At 47.8% G+C, this 19,228-nt stretch overlaps 1 protein-coding gene across 1 annotated transcript in view; it reads right to left on the bottom strand.

Moving 5' to 3' along the window:
* The window catches only part of TTC36 (tetratricopeptide repeat domain 36), a 340,647-nt gene extending 322,408 nt beyond the window's left edge, over window positions 1-18,239 (bottom strand). The window contains exon 1 of the mRNA XM_069948985.1: window positions 18,069-18,239. Within this exon, the coding sequence (XP_069805086.1) occupies window positions 18,069-18,180 (112 nt within the window). The 5' untranslated portion in view covers window positions 18,181-18,239. The remainder of the gene's footprint in view (window positions 1-18,068) is intronic.
* Window positions 18,240-19,228: the final 989 nt, after the last annotated feature.

The raw sequence follows: 19,228 nt of genomic DNA, 5'->3' as shown, positions 1-19,228 counted from the left end.
GAACTACAGCTATCAGCACAGCACAGGGGATTAGGGGGGAAGAGAACTACAGCTATCAGCACACCACAGGGGATTGGGGGGGGAGAACTACAGCTATCAGCACACCACAGTGGATTGGGGGGGGGGGGAACTACAGCATTCAGCACACCACAGGGAATTGGGGTGGGGGAGAACTACAGCTATCAGCACACCACAGGGGATTGCTACATGAGCACCACTAAAGCGTTAATTACAATGCTAAGGGCACTGGGGGCGCAAGTACTTTTCCTTGCCCCAGGTGCTGCTAACCCACACACACAGCACATCTGCACACAGTATAACGTTAAGTGCGGACACAGCAGGAGCAGAAGATATTATTGCTATATGGAGGGCACAGCCAGGGACATTATTACTATATGGAGGCACAGCGGGAGACATTACTACTATATGGGGACATAGGGACTTTATAACTATTTGGGCGCACAACAGGGGAATTCTACATACACGGGCAACTCACATACAGTACTTACTCACTTTACTAATCACACCAAAAAGTGGAATTACTACTGTTTGAGACCTTATAGGTTGAAAAAAAGGGAATAAGTTGTTGAACAAGTGTGGAGCCTAAGATGTTTGCCTGGCAGGTTCTGAAGAGACAAATTGTAGCTGGAAGAAATCATCATGGTGGTCCGGGCCAGATGGAAAGGAAAAGGAAAGTGACACCTCAGATCAAAGAAGACATCACCTGTGAGTCACTGAATGATGTTTTTTTTTGTTGTTTTTTTTAGCACATTATTCGGTAGGGGTGCCCCTGGGGAAAATAAAAAGAATGTTAGACTATATTGCTCTAATCCATAATACCCACTTTGCTTCTCCCTAGCAAAATCTCCCCACATGTTCAAAAATCTGCCACCGGCCGTGCATCGCTACGTTTAATAGTGATGTGCGACCGATGGCCTTATAAAAGGCTCTGTAAGCGAGCGCTAATCTAGCAGAACAACACTACTTACCCAGTGGGTAAGAACACACAGAAAGTGCTGGGTTCTCACATTGCATTATTATCACAAACACAATGTGAGAACACACCCTGATAGTCAGCCTTCCCCGCTTCTGTCTCTAGGGCATCTTTCTCTGCACTGCAGCCTCTAGGACCATCACATGCACAACAGAGGAGGATGCTGAGCCGCACAGCCAGGAGTTAGGAGGGGTCTGTGCTAAGTTGCCTACAGTAAGCAGCCATCTGTATAGATTGCGGTATAGTTATTATTTTAGTTTTTTTTGGGGGGGGGATGTCGCCCAGGGCCTCCACCAACCTTAATCCGGCCCTGACCATCTCCCATCTGTTACATTGCTGGGATGGGGGGGGGGGGGGGGGGGGGACTCTATACAATAAAGGATGGGTGAGGAGTTAGTGACTACTGTACTATAATTACTGACTTTGTTGAACATTTCTTGTATATAGTGTACTGTACAGTATAGTGCTGTTCTGCACTGTACTATAGGGATAAAACTGGGCACTTTTCAATGTAATAAATGAGTATTGTAGGTAATTATTGGTAGGTGCTGGAACCAATTAAACCCATTTACATTATTTCCTATGGTAAGACACTGCTCGGTTCTCAAACTGCTCAGTTCTCAAACTGCCTGCCAGAACCAATTAAGTTTGAGAACCGAGGTACCACTGTATTACAAAACTGCAACCCCCACCATAGCCTAATAGTTGAAATATTACAGGACTACTATCCCCACCATAGCCTGATAGCGTAAATATTACAGGACTACAACCCCCACCATAGCCTGATAGCTGAAATATTACAGGACTACAACCCCCACCATAGCCTGATAGCTGAAATATTACAGGACTGCAACCCCCACCATAGCCCGATAGCTGAAATAGTACAGGACTACAACCCCTAATAGCGTAAATATTACAGGACTACAACCCCCAGCATACCTTGATAACTGAAAGAAAATAGGGCAATTTTAACCACAATTATTAAAAAAATGTAAACTTTTATTTTATTACATTAAAACTAAATGTCGTTGTAAGTAGTGTGTATGGTTGGGGGGTAGTTGTTTGTATGACTGGGGTTAGTTGTTTGTATGGCTGAGGCGGTCGTTGTTTGTATGGCTGGGGGCTGAGGGGGTAGTTGTTTCTAAGGCTGGGGGCTGAGGGCAGGGCCGATTCTAGCTTTTCTGCCGCCTGAGGCGAGAACTGACAAAGCGCCCCCAACCCCCACCCTGGGCGATATGGCCAAAAAATAAAATCTCGATTTTTTTTTTTTTTTTTTTTAATTTTGAGACAATTCTCGATTTAAATCTCGATTTTCTATTTTTATGTTAAATAAGCAGAAAAAATACACCAAGACACAGATGAAGCAGTATAGCAGCTGTACTTGAATGAGCTGAAAAATTGCATTTCAGCATTATATCCTTGTTCCCCCACATTCCCCCTACAATATTATCATGCCCCCTGCCCTCCTCACATTCCCTGTATTACCATGCCCATAGTGCCCCTCACATTCCCCATACAAGAACTCCAGCACTCCCAGGTCCCCCCATTCAACATCATAAAGGCCTCAGCTGAGTATCCTATCCTGTGACCTGACAGCAGTCTAAACTGCAGGGACCTCAGAGCAATAGTCAGGGAGAGAAGATCCAGGACAGGCACAGTGCAGCATCGCAGTGTGTATGGGACAGCACTATAGATAACAGTGTGCGCCATGCGGTGACCAGATTTTTTTAACAGTTTGAGCCACTATGGGCCCCCTGAGAGCCTCAAAACCAACAACAATCTGCAACTGCTGACCTCTGACCTCAGGAGCCGGAGAAGAGCCATAAAACGGGCTGCTCTGTTAACTCTTTCAGTACTGCAGAATGTAGAGTATTACTGTGCATCACTTCCATTCTGCAATACAGAAAGAGTTAACAGCAGAGCAGAACATTACTTTGATGCCTCTTCTCCTGCTCTTGCACTATGCTGAGGTCAGCTCAGAGTTCGGCAGTGCAGAGAAGACATAATATAGCGTCCCCGCTGCTGTTAACTTTTTCTTTTCTACAGTGTGTAAGTGATGTAAGAGTATAATAAATCTGCATTATTGAAAGGGTTAACAGCAGGAGACACTATATCTATGTCTTATGTGATGTGAATACCTGTGAATACGAGGCTTCCAGTGCCTCCTCAGCGCTTCTCATGAGGCAACTGACAGGAAACATGGCTGGGCACTGAGACATAACTAGTTGTAATGATAAGGACACAGGACGCTGATGCCGCCCCCCTCAAGGGCTGTGTTATCTGCCGCCTGAGGCGAAGACTTCACCTCGCCTCATGGCAGATACGGGCCTGGCTCAGGGGCTAGTTGCTTGTATGGCTGGGGAGTAGTTGCGTGTATGACTTGAGGGGGAAGTAGTAGTTGCATAAATGGCTGGGGGGAGGGTTGTGATGGGTGTTGGATGTTATCTGCTGAAGGGGTGGGAGACTGAAGGAGCTTTATGTTACCTTAAAGTGACTGTACCACCAGGCCCAGGCTGAAGCACTGGAGGCGGGCCGACCCACACTTAGTGGGAGGAAACCCTATCCCCTATGATAGGGTTCCATTGAGTCTAATGGAGTCACGTCATGGAGGGGCTGGTTTTCTTCCCACTAAGGGTGGGTCGGCCCGCCTCCAGTGCTTCAGCCTGGGCCTGGTGGTACAGTCACTTTAAGGGGGGGGGGGGTGCCAAAGAAAGGTTTCGCACAGGGCTAGAGTGCTGGGGGATTCTGTCACCAATAGACTTTATTATGCTTAACAGGAGAACAGGAATCTAAACATATTTGCAATATACACTTCGTTAAAATAATCACCCCCTATAAAGATAATCACCTTCCATAACATGAATGGCGCCCCCTGCTGGTTCCTCTGTCCGTCAATGTAACAGTTTTCCTGGCCGAGCATGCGTACATCTACCTCCCCTCTCTGCTTGTGCATTGTTAGAATCCCTCCGCCTGCTGGATCTACAATAAGTACCTCTTGCTGTGAGCCCACATAGAGCCTGTCCTCCCACACAGTATAACCATACCTCCCAACCGTCCCGGATTTCGCGGGACAGTCCCGTTTTCGGGATGCTGTCCCGTGGTCCCGGAACGGCCCCCCCGTGTCCCGCATTATATGTGGCCCCAGCGAAAAAACAATAAACCAGTAACTCACCTGTCCGCCGGTCCCAGCAGCTCCTCTCCCGGCAGAGCGCGCACTGCCGTCATCCTCCGGGGCGGGCAGCGGGGTACAGAGACACTGACTGTGCCGGAAGTGACCTGCAGCCTCTATCATGAGTCACTTCCAGTACAGTCAGTGTCTGTATACCCCGCTGCCCGCGGGAGTGACGGGAGTGCGCGCTCTGCCGGGAGAGGAGCAGCTGGGACCGGAGGACAGGTGAGTTACTGGTTTATTGTTTTTTCCGCTGGGGCCACACTAATGGGGGGATTGGCTACTCTATGGGGCGCTATATGGGGTATTGGCTACTATGTGGGGGGATTGGCTACTATGTGGGCACTATATGGGGATTGGCTACTATGTGGGGCATATTTGGGGGCATTGTCTACTATGTGGGGCACTATATGGGGATTGGCTACTATGTGGGGCACTATATGGGGGCATTGTCTACTATGTGGGGCACTATATGGGGATTGGCTACTATGTGGGGCACTATATGGGGGGATTGGCTACTATGTGGGGCACTATATGGGGGGATTGGCTACTATGTGGGGCACTATATGGGGGATTGGCTACTATGTAGGGCATATATGGGGATTGGCTACTATGTGGGGCACTATATGGCGGGATTGGCTACTATGTGAGGCACTATATGGGGGGTATTGGCTACTATGTGGGGCACTATATGGGGATTGGCTACTATGTGGGGCATATTTGGGGGCATTGGCTACTATGTGGGGCATATATGGGGGATTGGCTACTATGTGGGGCATATATTGGGGCATTGGCTACTATGTGGGGCATATATGGGGGATTGGCTACTATGTGGGGCACTTTATGGGGTATTGGCTACTATGTGGGGCATATAAGGGGGCATTGGCTACTATGTGGGCACTCTATGGGGGTTTGTCTACTATGGGGGGCACTATATGGGGGATTGGCTACTATGTGGGGCATATATGGGGGATTGGCTACTATGTGGGGCATATATGGGGAATTGGCTACTATGTGGGGCATATATGGGGGATTGGCTACTATGTGGGCACTCTATGCGGGTTTGGCTACTATGTGGGGCACTCTATGGGGGATTGGCTACTATGTGGGGCACTATATGGAGGGATTGGCTACTATGTGGGGCACTATATGGGGATTGGCTACTATGTGGGGCACTATATGGGGGGATTGGCTACTATGTGGGCATATATGGGGGATTGGCTACTATGTGGGGCACTATATGGGGGGATTGGCTACTATGTGGGGCACTATATGGGGGATTGGCTACTATGTGGGCATATATGGGGGATTGGCTACTATGTAGGCACTATATGGAGGCATTGGCTACTATGTGGGGCACTATATGGGGGCATTGGCTACTATGTGGGGCACTATATGGGGGCATAGGCTACTATGTAGGGCTCTATATGGGGGCATTGGCTACTATGTGGGGCACTATATTGGGGATTGGATTCTATGTGGGGCACTATGTGGGGGATTGGACACTATGTGGGGCACTATATGGGGGCATTGGATACTATGTGGGGCACTATAATGGGGGATTGGATACTATATAGGGCATTTTTGGCGGGATTGGATACTGTATGAGGGTATAAACCCACACACTGTATACGCAGCGTATTTACTGCTGCGATACGCAGCAAATACGCAACAAATACGCAGCAGATTAGATCTAAATAACTGAACACAGCATCAAATCTAAACCATCAAATCTGCTGCGTATTTGCTGCGTATATGGTGTGTGGGTTTGTACCCTAAGGCACTATTCAGTCAGCAGCATGTGGTGACTAGGGGAGTGGCTATGGAGGGTTGCTATGGGGGCGTGGCTATGGAGGGTTGCTATGGGGGCGTGGCTATGGAGGGTCGCTATGGGAACGTGGCTATGGAGGGTTGCTATGGGGGCGTGGCTATGGGGACCATGGCGCACATGTCCCTCTTTGCTCTTTGCAAAAGTTGGGAGGTATGGTATAACAGTTCAACTACATATCCCTCCGGGGGCCCTGAGCTGGACTATGCTCCAGATCTCTGCTTACTTTGTCTCCTTCCTCTCTGGACCCGGCCTTCTCTGCTGACAGCTATGGGGGATGGGAAAAGACCTGCAGGGACGTGAGTATCCCGGCTATGGAGCTCTGTGCAGCCTCATTAGCATAATCTCCTTCCTGAGATCTGTGACTAGAGCTGCAGTGTTGTCTGTGGGGTCAGACAGGAGGAGAAGGAAACACACAGGTCCTGGCTGTATATACCACCCTCCCTGTCCTGGCTGTATATACCACCCCGCTTGTCCTGGCTGTATATACCACCCTCCCTGTCCTGGCTGTATATACCACCCCCCCTGTCCTGGCTGTATATACCACCCCTCCTGTCCTGTCTGTATATACCTCCTCCCTGTCCTGGCTGTATATACCACCCTCCCTGTCCTGGCTGTATATAACCCCATACCTCCCAACCGTCCCGGATTTCGCGGGACAGTCCCGTTTTTGGGGTGCTGTCCCGCGGTCCCGGAACGGCCCCTCGTGTCCCGCATTATATGTGGCCCCAGGGCAGGGCCGTCTTAACAGCATTATGGGCCCCTGGGCAGAGGTGTGATCTGAAACAACACTGTTCATATATAATATAATAGTCATGTTGTTGCCCCCTCTGTATATATGAGACATGTTGTTTTGCCCTTCGCTATATATAAGCCATGTTGTTTCCCTGTATATTGTATTATACAGTATACAGGGAGACAACAATGGAGCGATATATACACACTCAGGAAAAGGATAAGTATATAATACACTGCTGTATACCTACACAGAATGGGGAGATATATACACACTCATACAGGGGGATAATAAGTATATTATACACTGCTGTATACCTACACAGAATGGGGAGATATATACACACTCATACAGGAGGATAATAAGCATATAATACACTGCTGTATACACTGAATGGAGATTATGTACACACTCAGGAGGAGGATAATAAGTATATAATACACTGCTGTATACCTACACAGAATGGGGAGATATATACACACTCAGGAGGAGGATAAGTATATAATACACTGCTGTATACCTACACAGAATGGGGAGATATATACACACTCATACAGGAGGAGGATAATACGTATATAATACACTGCTGTATACCTACACAGAATGGAGAGATATATACACACTCATACAGGAGGAGGATAATACGTATATAATACACTGCTGTATACCTACACAGAATGGAGAGATATACACATTCATACAGGAGGATAATAAGTATATAATACACTGCTGTATACCTACACAGAATGGAGAGATATATACACACTCAGGAGGAGGATAAGTATATAATACACTGCTGTATACACTGAATGGAGAGATATATATACACTGCTGTATACACTGAATGGAGAGATATATACACTCAGGAGGAGGATAAGTATATAATACACTGCTGTATACACTAAATGGAGATATATACACACTCAGGAGGAGGATAAGTATATAATACACTCCTGTATACACTGAATGGAGAGATATATACACTCAGGAGGAGGATAAGTATATAATACACTGCTGTATACACTGAATGGAGATATATACACACTCAGAGGAGTTACACCCCCTCCCTCCCTCCCTGTTTACCAGTTCACCCACGGCCCTGTCTGCATCCCTGCAGAGAGCACTCCCATGATTAACACCTTCCCTGTCAGCTAGCCTCCCCCCTCCTATCAGCACATACTCACTCAGGCTTTGTGCTTCAGGCCTCCAGCTTCTCCTTCCTCTCAGGGCTCTGCTGGTGACGTAACTCTCCTGCTCCGCACGGGAATGCAGGGAGTGAGAGAGACCTCTAGCTGCGGCCACAAGAGCGAGCTCTGCACAGCCCCACAGTTGCAAACGCTCATTAGGAGCACTCCCAGTTAAAGAGCCAGGGAATATGTCACAGGGCAGGGGCCCCCTAGGACGCAAGGGCCCCCGGGCAGCCGCCTACCATGCCCAATGGGTAAGACGGCCCTGCCCCAGGGAAAAAAACAATAAATCAGTAACTCACCTGTCCGCCGGTCCCAGCAGCTCCTCTCCCGGCAGAGCGCGCACTTCCGTCATCCTCCGGGGCGGGCAGCGGGGGACAGAGACACTGACTGTGCCGGAAGTGACCTGCAGCCTCTATCATGAATCACTTTCGGTACAGTCAGTGACTCTGTACCCCGCTGCCCGCCCCCGGAGGATGACGGGAGTGCGCGCTCTGCCGGGAGAGGAGCTGCTGGGACCGGAGGACAGGTGAGTTACTGGTTTATTTTCATTCCACTGCAGGTTTATAACCCAGCCTCTTTAACCCCCGTGGCCCTGACCTGGAGCATACATAACCTGCTCCAGGCTCCTGCTTGCTTCGGGGCCTCCCAGCATCTCCTAGCGATCAGCCAATCAGAGCGCTGCCCCGCTGCAGTGCACTGATTGGCTGACCACCGGGAGATGTCGGAAGGCTCCAAAGCAAGCAGGAGCCTGGAGCAGGTGATGTGTGCTCCAGGGCTGCCCCCGGCCCCGAGCATACATTACCTGCTCAGCGCTGTGGCTGTGTGTGAAACTCCCTGCTCTCATCGCTCCTCATCAGCCAATCAGTGCACGGCAGCACTGATTGGCTGATGAGGAGCGAGGGGAGCCTGGAGCTTCACACAGCCACGGTGCCGAGTTGGTAATGTATGCTCGGGGCCGGGGCTGCAGGGGCCCCGGTCCCATATCTGCAGTGGAATGAAAATTCCGCTGCGGGTATGGGACCCCATAGAACTTCACTATACCCGGATTTTGCTGCAAATTGCAGAGTGAAATCCGCTGCGGATCCGGTATGTTTGAAGCTACCCTTAGGGTGAGTTTGCAGTGGATTTCATGCTGCAAGTTTCTCAGCAAATCCGCTGTGATACTCCGCTGTGGATTCTTTTAACGGATATTCCTTCCACTACGAGAATGTAGTGACGGCCATATTTTACTAATTAGCTGGCAGAAAAAAATAATAACCAGCCCATGCTTACTTGCTTGTGCTTACCTGCCGGAGTCTCCGGGTCCCTGCTCACTTATGGCCCCTCAGCCAATCACAGGCTGCAGCAGGACAGTGCACTGACTGAGTGCAGAGAGCCAGAGACTCATGGAGGAGCGTGACGAGGGAGCGTGGGCAGGTAAGCAGTTGCTCTTTATTATTTTTACTGGCAGCTAATTAGTTAAATATGGCTTTCACTCCATTCTCCCAGCTGAATGCAAATTCAACAATGCAGGGTCATAGACTGTAATGTTACCAAGTATCATAGCTGATTTACTGCAAACTTGCAGCATCATATCCGCTGTGAACGCACCCTAAAGTTCTCTTATGACTGACAGGTACTGCTGAGCCACCTACACCCATTATTGTCCCATTCCTGAAGAATTGGGGTCCTTTTAGAGAAAGGCCCCCTTGCACTTGGCGGCCGAAACGCGTTGTGACTAGAATAAATCTCTATTATATGTACTAACCACGTCATACTGTCGTTCCCTGAGCATCTGCGCCCACACCAAGCCGGGACTCCATGGTCCAATAGCCCGCTGTGGCTTGATACAAGATTATTTGTGAGATTGTATAGAAGCCCTAGGTCTCCATCCATATTTAGCATAGTTTCTCTGGGAGGAACCATATTGTATGTTATATGGATGATTGGGCCCCTTACCAAGGTCTCTATATCTGCCAGCATCTATCTATCTATCTATCTATCTATCTATCTATCTATCTATCTATCTATCTATCTATCTATCTATCTCTTGCTCTCTCGCTCTCACACATGTATATTTCTCTTGTATGTAAGTATGTCACATCTATATATCTTCTCCCCACCTTGCTGAGACGCCAGACACGTCAATTCTTTGAACTGAGGCGTGCAAGAAATCCCAATGAAATAATGAGACAGTCAGAATTTCAAGCGGCGTCCGTGGCGCAGGTTCCACTTGAAGTCTGTATCTTGCCATTGCAGTGAGCTGTTGCATTTGTCAGTGTTTTTGTAATGTATATCTGTCTTTGCTCATGTAATCAGTGAACCCTCCCCACCCGGTGGTACTTGTATTCCTAGATAGCCTAATGGTGTGTTTACATACAGATTTTTTAAGCCAAAGCCAGGAATGGATTTGAGAAGAGGATAAATCAGTCTTTCCGTTATGACTTGTTCCCTGTTCATAGTGTGTTCCTGGCTTCGGCTTAAAAAAATCTGTCAGATAAATCAGTGTAAAGGTGGTTCCCACCACGGGTGTTGCTATTGGTTACACCCTTTGCAAAAGTCTGTACTGAAGTTTTACAACTAGATGTCATTATTGCAAGTATGTATGTCTAGATATTGGACAGCTGTAGAAGCTAAAGTGTTATTGTTTTTATTATGTGCCACATGGATCTGTACACCAATGAGAGTTCTTTCTTCTTTTCTCCTATCACCTTTCTCTGCATCTTTTCACATGCACTACTCACCCACTCACAGCACAGCTTACATGCGCTGAAAGAACAAAAGTTAAATGGGTGAAGGAAGTGTCAATTTAGTTGTGGTCCAGATGTTGCGCAGAGCACATGCACACACTAGACCTAGACACAGTTTTTCATCAAGCAACACTACCTAACACTATGCAGTGTTAAGTCGCTACTAGAAAGGACAAGTAAGGGATCATCTCAACCCACGCAGAGAACCAGAAGGAACACAGTGCACGACAGTATCCATAAAAAGTAAAGGAACTGATCCGGATACAGCAAGGTTGCTGGAAGCCTAGGCACTCTATCTCAAAGCGCGGGTGTAAGCAGGGAACTCTCAGCATACCACTCATCCCAGGTAACAACGTCTGGTGCTTGTGTCACCCTCTTGGACCGGTCACTCAATACTCGTGGGCAATAGGTGGTGCAAAGTCCAAAGAGTCAAAACACGGGCACAATTATTCTCTCTACTTTCAAGTATTCTACCTCTGAAGTTCCAGCAGAGCACAGTACTACTTGGGTTGGGATTCTCTCAACATCCTCCTCTCTACTGTTCTGAACTTTCTACCTCTCAGCACACAACCCAGCCAGCATGGCTGTACCTCCTCTTCCACTCTCAGTACAGATCTGGCCTATAAAGTATAAAGTACCGTATCAAGGCAAAGCTGTATTATCTGCTACCTGTATCAAGCATCTTCAAAGTAAACAAGATTATATTTATTCTAATAGGACTCTTACGACACAGCAATCATGCTTTCCTTGGGTCCTCTCCTCTTTCTGTCAGTGGCAGTGCCAATAGTCCGGGTGGGTCACTACTCCACTCCAGGCCACCGTGATAATTGCCAAGGGACCCCCCCAAACAGACCGGGAGCCTCAAATGCAGCCGGAGCACGGACCAGTTAAAGTATGCTCCGGGTGGCGGGTTAAGGTGGCCAGCATTTACATACTCACAGCGGGATGACAATCCCACTGAGAGTATGTAATCTCATTGAAAATGACAGTTTGGAATCCGCTGCGGATTTCGCTGCGAACTTGCAGTGTGAAATCCGATGCGGATTGGTCCTGTGCTAATTTAGCCTTAGGCCTCACAAACACATTGCATGTTTCATGGTTGTGACGTCCCTAGAAGCCATGAAATGCTACAAACTCTTCTGCAGTCCAGGATTCACTCCACCTCGAATTCCACCTCTCCCTGTATCACCACAGGAGGAGGTGGAGAACAAGAGACCACTGGAGGAATATACCTCTTGAGCAGACTCTTATGGAACACAGGGTGAATTTTAAGAGAACAAGGCAATTGTAATCTAAAGGAAACAGGATTTATGACCTCAGTGATGGAAAAGGGTCCTATAAAACGAGCAGCAAGCTTAGCGGAGGGTACTCGGAGACGTAGATTCTTTGTGGACAACCAGACTTTATCACCCACTACGTAGTCAGGGCCAGGGCGATGTTTATGGTTGGCGTATTTTACTTGTTTCTGTTGAGCATTTCGCAGAGTCACCAGACTCTATGCCCAAACTGTGCACAGTTGTTTTGATAGCTCAATAACCGATGAAAATTGTGCTTCTTGGTAAGGTAAAGCAGAGAACTTAGGATGATAACTATAATTGCAGAAAAAGGGGGACAGTTGTGTCGAAGCATTAACATGATTATTGAGGGCAAATTCTGCCATGGGTAGAAATTCAGACCATTTTTCCTGGTTGTCAGCAACATAGCACCTTAAATACAGCTTGAGAGACTGATTTAAACGTTCAGTTTACCCGTTGGTCTCAGGATGAAGAGCAGAGGAGAAATACAACGAGGTACCCAATTGGCTGCAGAACGCCCTCCAGAACTTTACACAAACTGAACCCCTCTGTCTGACACAATATTCCTGGGTATGCCATGTAGTCGAAGGACATGTCGAATAAACAAACTTGTAAGGGTTTTAGCGTTGGGAAGTTTTTTTAACGCTACCAGATGGCACATCTTGCTAAACCTGTCCACAATTACCCAGACCACAGTTTCCCCCTGGGAAGAGAGAAGGTCGGTAATAAAATCCATGGACACGTGAGACCAGGGTCTGCTAAGCAGAGGGAGAGGTTGTAGAAGACCCTTCTGGCAATGACCTAGAGGTCTCACATGCTTTCACAAATTCCTGCACATCTTTCTTCCAGGAAGGCCACCAGCATGAACGAGGCAACAAATAAGAGGTACCTGCAACACCAGGGTGATCAGCCAAGGCAGAGGAGTGAATTTCATCTAACACTTTTAACCTAAGATGCAGCGGCACAAACAGTTTTTCAGGAGGTAAATTCGCAGGCGCAGTATTTTGAGATCTCAAAATTAAAGACTTTAATTCCACAGACATACAAGCTACTACCACGCCTGGTGGCAGAATACTTTAGGGTTCCAGCTCTGGTACTTCATTGACCCCAAAGCTTCTGGACAAGGCATCGGCTTTTACATTCTTAGCCCCTGGGTGGTAGGTAACAATAAAATTAAATCTAGTAAAAAACAATGCCCAACTGCTTGACGAGGGTTTAGCCTTTTTGCCTTGTCCAAATACAAAAGGTTTTTATGGTCCGTCAGAACCATAACCTGATGTCTGGCTCCCTCCAGAAAGTGTCTCCACTCCTCAAAAGCCCACTTTATGGCCAGCAGCTCCCGGTTTCCAATATCATAATTAACCTTGGAGGTGGAGAACTTTCTGGAGAAATATGCCATTGGTCTTAAATTGGTATAGGGTTCTTTACCTTAAGATAACACTGCCCCAACACCAGTCTCAGAAGCATCAACCTCTACTACAAATGGAGACTCTAGATCGGGGTGTACCAATACAGGAGCGCAAGAAAAGCTTTTTTTTAACTGTACAAAGGCCTGTTCGGCTTCTGGCGACCAAGAGGTTGGGTCTACCCCCTTTTTAGTCAATTCAGTCAGAGGCTTAACAATAAGGTTGAAATTCTTGATAAATTTCCTATAAAAATTGTCGAACCCCCAAAATCTTTGGACTTTTAGAGTTGTGGGTTTAACCCACTCAAGCACAGCTGAAACCTTTTTGGCGTCCATCTGCACTGAATTGGGAGTCAGAATGTACCCAAGAAATCCAACCTCTTTGACGCCAAGCAATAATTTAGAAAATTTAGCACAGAGAATTTTTTCTTAACCTGGACAACACCTCACGTACATGTTTTTGATGAGACTCCCAGTCTGGGGAGAAAATGAGGATGTTGTCCAGGTAAATAACCACATATCGGCCAAACAGATCAAGAAAAATATCATTCAAGAACCACTGGAAGACGGCAGGAGCATTGCTTAGACCAAAGGGCATTAGCAAATACTCAAAATGCCCTTCGGGAGTATTGAACACCGTTTTCCACTTGTCCCCTCTCTAATCCAGATCAGACTGTAGGCGCCCCGAAGGTCAATTTTAGAGAACCATTGGGCACCTACTTCCTGGTTAAGAAGATCCGGGATTAGAGGAAGTGGATGCTGGTCCTTGATGGTGATTTTGTTGAATTCACGATAGTCTCTACAGGGTCGTAGACCACCATCTTTTTTTTAACAAAAAAGAATCCAGCACCCATAGGAGATACAGACGGATATGACCCTTTTTTAAACTTTCCTGTATGTACAGGCGCATCGATTCTCGCTCTGGGGGCGAAAGGTTAAAAATGCGGTCTTTAGGAAACCTTGCCCCAGGTACAAGGTCGATGGCACAGTCATACGGGCGATGGGGAGGCAGGCCATGAGCAATTGCCTCGTCAAAGACATTACTGAAATCAGAAATGTATCCAGGCGGTAACACCATCATTAACTAGACAAACTGGCGGACCCACTGGACTTAGTTGAGAACCACAAGAACTGCCCCACTTAATTCAGTGAGTTCAGTGGTTCTCCAGTTGAACACTGGATTATGAAGGTGTAACCAGGGCAAACCCAGAATGAAGTCTGACGCCAACCCATCCATAACAAAAAAGACATTATTTCATGGCATTAGCGCCACTTAGCCCCGCCCACAATGTCACAGTTAGCCCCGCCCCCTCACCGACCATTCGAACATGCTGGCCGAAAGGTCTAGACCCCACCCCTTTTACGTCGGCCAACCAATGGGCGTCAAGGGGGCAGAGCCAATGGTGCGGGCGGGGCTTAGTGGCGCTAATGCCACGAGACCACGTCCACTTAATGCAATCTGCAGTTGATAAAAGGACACTTTTTACTTGAAGAAGCACCATGACGTATGATATGAAATAAGGTATGAAAAACGCTAAATTTACCCTTTACACCTGTGTAGAGATGTCAGAATGCACAAAGGGGGTGACAGTGTCACTTTAAATGTTAAAAATGTTGTTTTTTTATTATAAAAAACTAAAATGTTTCTATAGACTTTAATGTAGCACATTGTTAGATTAAAAATAGGGTTTTATACTGTATTTATTTTATTGTCTGGGAGTAGGAACATAGCCTAAATGTTCCATGATCCCCACAATCAAAAGATCACCTATACACACAAGTCCTTGCTTTAAACATCTATTCCACTATCTCTTAATATTTTGGGAATGCTGAGTGACAACCATGTTAATTTAATTGGCATGATGATAACAGAGCATGTATGGTATTCTTGTAAAAGGGTAATTTGTGAAAGTTGGATAATGATACCTGTAGGGCCTGTGGTGGCAGTCATATTTGGTTGTCACCCAAGAATTCCAGAATCAAATAGCATGACTAGAATATTGCAATTGGGGATGAAGTGATGAAAGTAAATAAATGGCTTTTATGTCTTTTTATTCAGTTAAAGTGATTTTTTTTTTAATGCAGAAAATAAGTTTGGCTGCATCTAGGGCTGGGCGGTATACTGCAAAAATACCGATACCGTCACTGGCGTCGGTTAACCGACTTCAACTTAGCCAGGACGGTAATTGCGGTATTTTTGTATTTTTATGTCCCTGCGCCCGTCCTGTCAGAGCCCCACGCGCGCACACACACACAAGCGGCCCGGCATGAGCGCTGCACGTCATGTGCAGGGACGCCGGTATCGGTGCGGGAGCTGAAGGAGCAGCAGGGCCCAGGTGACCGCCCCCGTCTGGTCCAAGCAACCATCTCCCCGCCCCCCTATGCGCGCACCTGTCCGCCCTCTCTGAGGCCCCGTCCTGCCGCACCGTCCATGAGCCCACCACCCGTCCGGTCCGACGTCCCTGCTCACTGAGGGGAGTACAGGACAGCCGCCCTCACGTGCTGCTGCTCTTCCAGCTCTGACATGGGCACTTAGGAGCAGCTGACCTGTTATCTCATCCCCTCAGTAACAGTACAGGAGTGTAACATAGGAGGAATAATGTGCTGCAGCAGGCAGGATAACTTATAGCTGTGTGTGGTATCCTACCTGCTGCAGCACATCCATTCCTCCTATGTTACAGTCCTGTATTGTTACTGGGGGGACTGCAGTCATACACCCATGTCCGCCCCCCCCCCCTGTACAGTCATACACCGCTGTCCGCGCCCCCCCCCCCCCCCCGGTACAGTCATACACCCCTGTCCTCCTCCCCATACAGTCATAGACCCCTGTCCTCCTCCCCATACAGTCATAGACCCCTGTCTCCCCCCCGTATAGTCATACACCCCTGTCCTCCTCCCCATACAGTCATACACCCCTGTCTCCCCCCCCCTGTATAGTCATACACCCCTGTCCTCCTCCCCCTACAGTCATACACCCCTGCCTTCCCCCCCTACAGTCATACACCCCTGTCCTCCTCCCCATACAGTCATACACCCCTGTCCTCCTCCCCATACAGTCATACACCCCTGTCCTCCTCCCCATACAGTCATACACCCCTGTCCGCCCTCCCTGTATAGTCATACACCCCTGTCCTCCTCCCCATACAGTCATACACCCCTTTCTCCCCCCCCTTGTATAGTCATACACCCCTGTCCTCCTCCCCATACAGTCATACACCCCTGTCCTCCTCCCCATACAGTCATACACCCCTGTCTCTCCCCCCCTGTATAGTCATAAACCCCTGTCCTCCTCCCCATACAGTCATAGACCCCTGCCTCCCCCCCCTACAGTCATACACCCCTGTCCTCCTCCCCATACAGTCATACACCCCTGTCCGCCCTCCCTGTATAGTCATACACCCCTGTCTCCCCCCCTGTATAGTCAAACACCCCTGTCTCCCCCCCTGTATAGTCATACACCCCTGTCTCCCCCCCCTGTATAGTCATACACCCCTGTCTCCCCCCTGTATAGTCATACACCCCTGTCCCCCCCCCTGTATAGTCATACACCGCTGTCTCCCCCCCCCCATATAGTCATACACCCCTGTCTCCCCCCCTGTATAGTCATACACCCGTCTCCCCCCCTGTATAGTCATACACCCCTGTCTCCCCCCTGTATAGTCATACACCCCTGTCTCCCCCCCTGTATAGTCATACACCCCTGTCCCCCCCCCTGTATAGTCATACACCCCTGTCTCCCCCCCCCGTATAGTCATACACCCCTATCCCCCCCTGTATAGTCATACACCCCTATCCCCCCGTATAGTCATACACCCCTGTCCACCCTCCCCTGTATAGTCATACACCCCTATCCCCCCCCTGTATAGTCATACACCCCTATCTGCCCTGCCCCCTGTATAGTCATACACCCCTATCCCTATGTGCCCCCTGTATAGTCATACACTCCTATCCCTATGTGCCCCCTGTATAGTCATACACCCCTATCCCTATGTGCCCCCTGTATAGTCATACACTCCTATCCCTATGTGCCCCCTGTATAGTCGTACACCCCTATCCCTATGTGCCCCCTGTATAATCATACACCCCTATCCCTATGTGCCCCCTATATAGTCATACACCCCTATCCCTATGTACTCCCATGCATAGTTCTGTACCCCCATCCCTATGTACCTCCTGTATAGTAATACACACCGATCCACCCCCATATAGTCATACACTTCTATCCCTATGTACCTCCTGTATAGTAATGCACCCCAATCCATCCCCCCATATAGTCATATACACCTATCCACCCCCCCATATAGTTATACACATGTATTCCTATATGACCCCCTGTGTATACACATCCTGTAGAGGCTGTATACCTGTATATACACATCCAGGTCTCTGCTGAGACCCCTAATAATGACAAATAGTAATAATGATAATAGACTAACCATGGGTTGCTATTCAGTTCTTTTTCACATCAAAATATCGCCAGTTTGGCATGGCAAGTGGGTGTGGTTTGCTAAAAGGGGCGTGTCATAATTATCGTTGAATTATCGCTACCGAGGCTACATGTGCAATAAACCGCGATATTGATTTAGGCCAATATCGCCCAGCCCTAGCTGCATCTACAAAACAAGTCACAGCTTACCTATATAAAAACAGCATATAAGTAATGCAATATATTATTTTACTAGTTTTTTGTTATTGGTGTGCATTATGTATTATAGAACTCACCTAGATCTGGTTCATCTTGTGTGGTATTGTCTTTCTCCTCACAAACGTTACCGAATGGAGCACTTGGGTTAAATATGGCATATAGGACGGCTGAGTCATTGGGGGTACACATTGTACTCCTGTAGTAGGAGTCACTCTGTCAGCTGCTATGAGAAGGCTTATGGTGACCTGAGGGCACTGCTATCCCTTAGAAGTTTAGGGAGTAACTACGGCACCCAATCAATGAGAGGGGCGGTGATGGCTTTTGTTCAGATGCTGTTCACATCTGTTAGTAGTAAACACAAAAAGGAAAGATTTAGAGCATTATAGAATGCAGATTTGTCCAGTCCTGTACTAAGGGAACCTTTTCACATACACTGCTCAGTGTATACAGTTAAATACAGTGTAACTCCAAGTCTATCACACTTCTGCTAAATCAAGCTATCCAGTTATAAGGCAATATTGATTGTGAATCAATTCCTCCTACTATTGAGAAAAAGTGACAAACAATACATAGCAATAATAGCAATGAGCTAGATACCCCTATAAAAGAGTGGTTTTACAGGTGGTGAGCATAGACCATTTCTCTGTTCTCATCCTTTTCGGCTGTTATTTTGGTCACTTTTGCATTTCGTCATTGCTCTCACCCCTCATGAGTTAGCATGAGGCACTGTCTACAACCCACAGAAGGTGCTCAGGTAATGCAGCTCATCCAGGATGACACTTCAGTGCGAGCTTGGGCAAGAAGATTTGCTGTGTCTGTTAGTGTAGTGTCCAGAGGCTGCTACCAGGAGACAGGCCAGTACACCATGAGACGTGGAGGAGGCCGTAGGAGGGCAACAACACAGCAGCAGGACCACTACCTCCGCCTTTGTTCAAGGAGGAGAGGTGCCCTGCAAAATGACCTCCAGTAGAACACAAATGTGTCTGCACAAACTGTCAGAAACCAACTCCATGAGGATGCTATGAAGGTCTGACGTCCACAGATGGGGGTTGTGCTCACAGCCTGGGCCGGTTTTACACTAATTTGACCCTGGGCACAGTTGAAGGTGGGGCCTCAAATGTTGTAATATTATAGTAACAATTTAAGGTTCCCATACACTTCACACTTTTGTCGGTGGTACCCATCAACGTTAGGTGTATGGGGCTCTCTGGATAGTTCTCTGAGATGATTTCAGTGG

The sequence above is a fragment of the Dendropsophus ebraccatus genome, chromosome 12 (assembly GCF_027789765.1).
Source record: "Dendropsophus ebraccatus isolate aDenEbr1 chromosome 12, aDenEbr1.pat, whole genome shotgun sequence".
In the NCBI taxonomy this organism is placed as follows: domain Eukaryota; kingdom Metazoa; phylum Chordata; class Amphibia; order Anura; family Hylidae; genus Dendropsophus; species Dendropsophus ebraccatus.
Note: the sequence above shows the minus strand (reverse complement) of the source record. Positions and strands in the feature narration are given on the sequence as shown.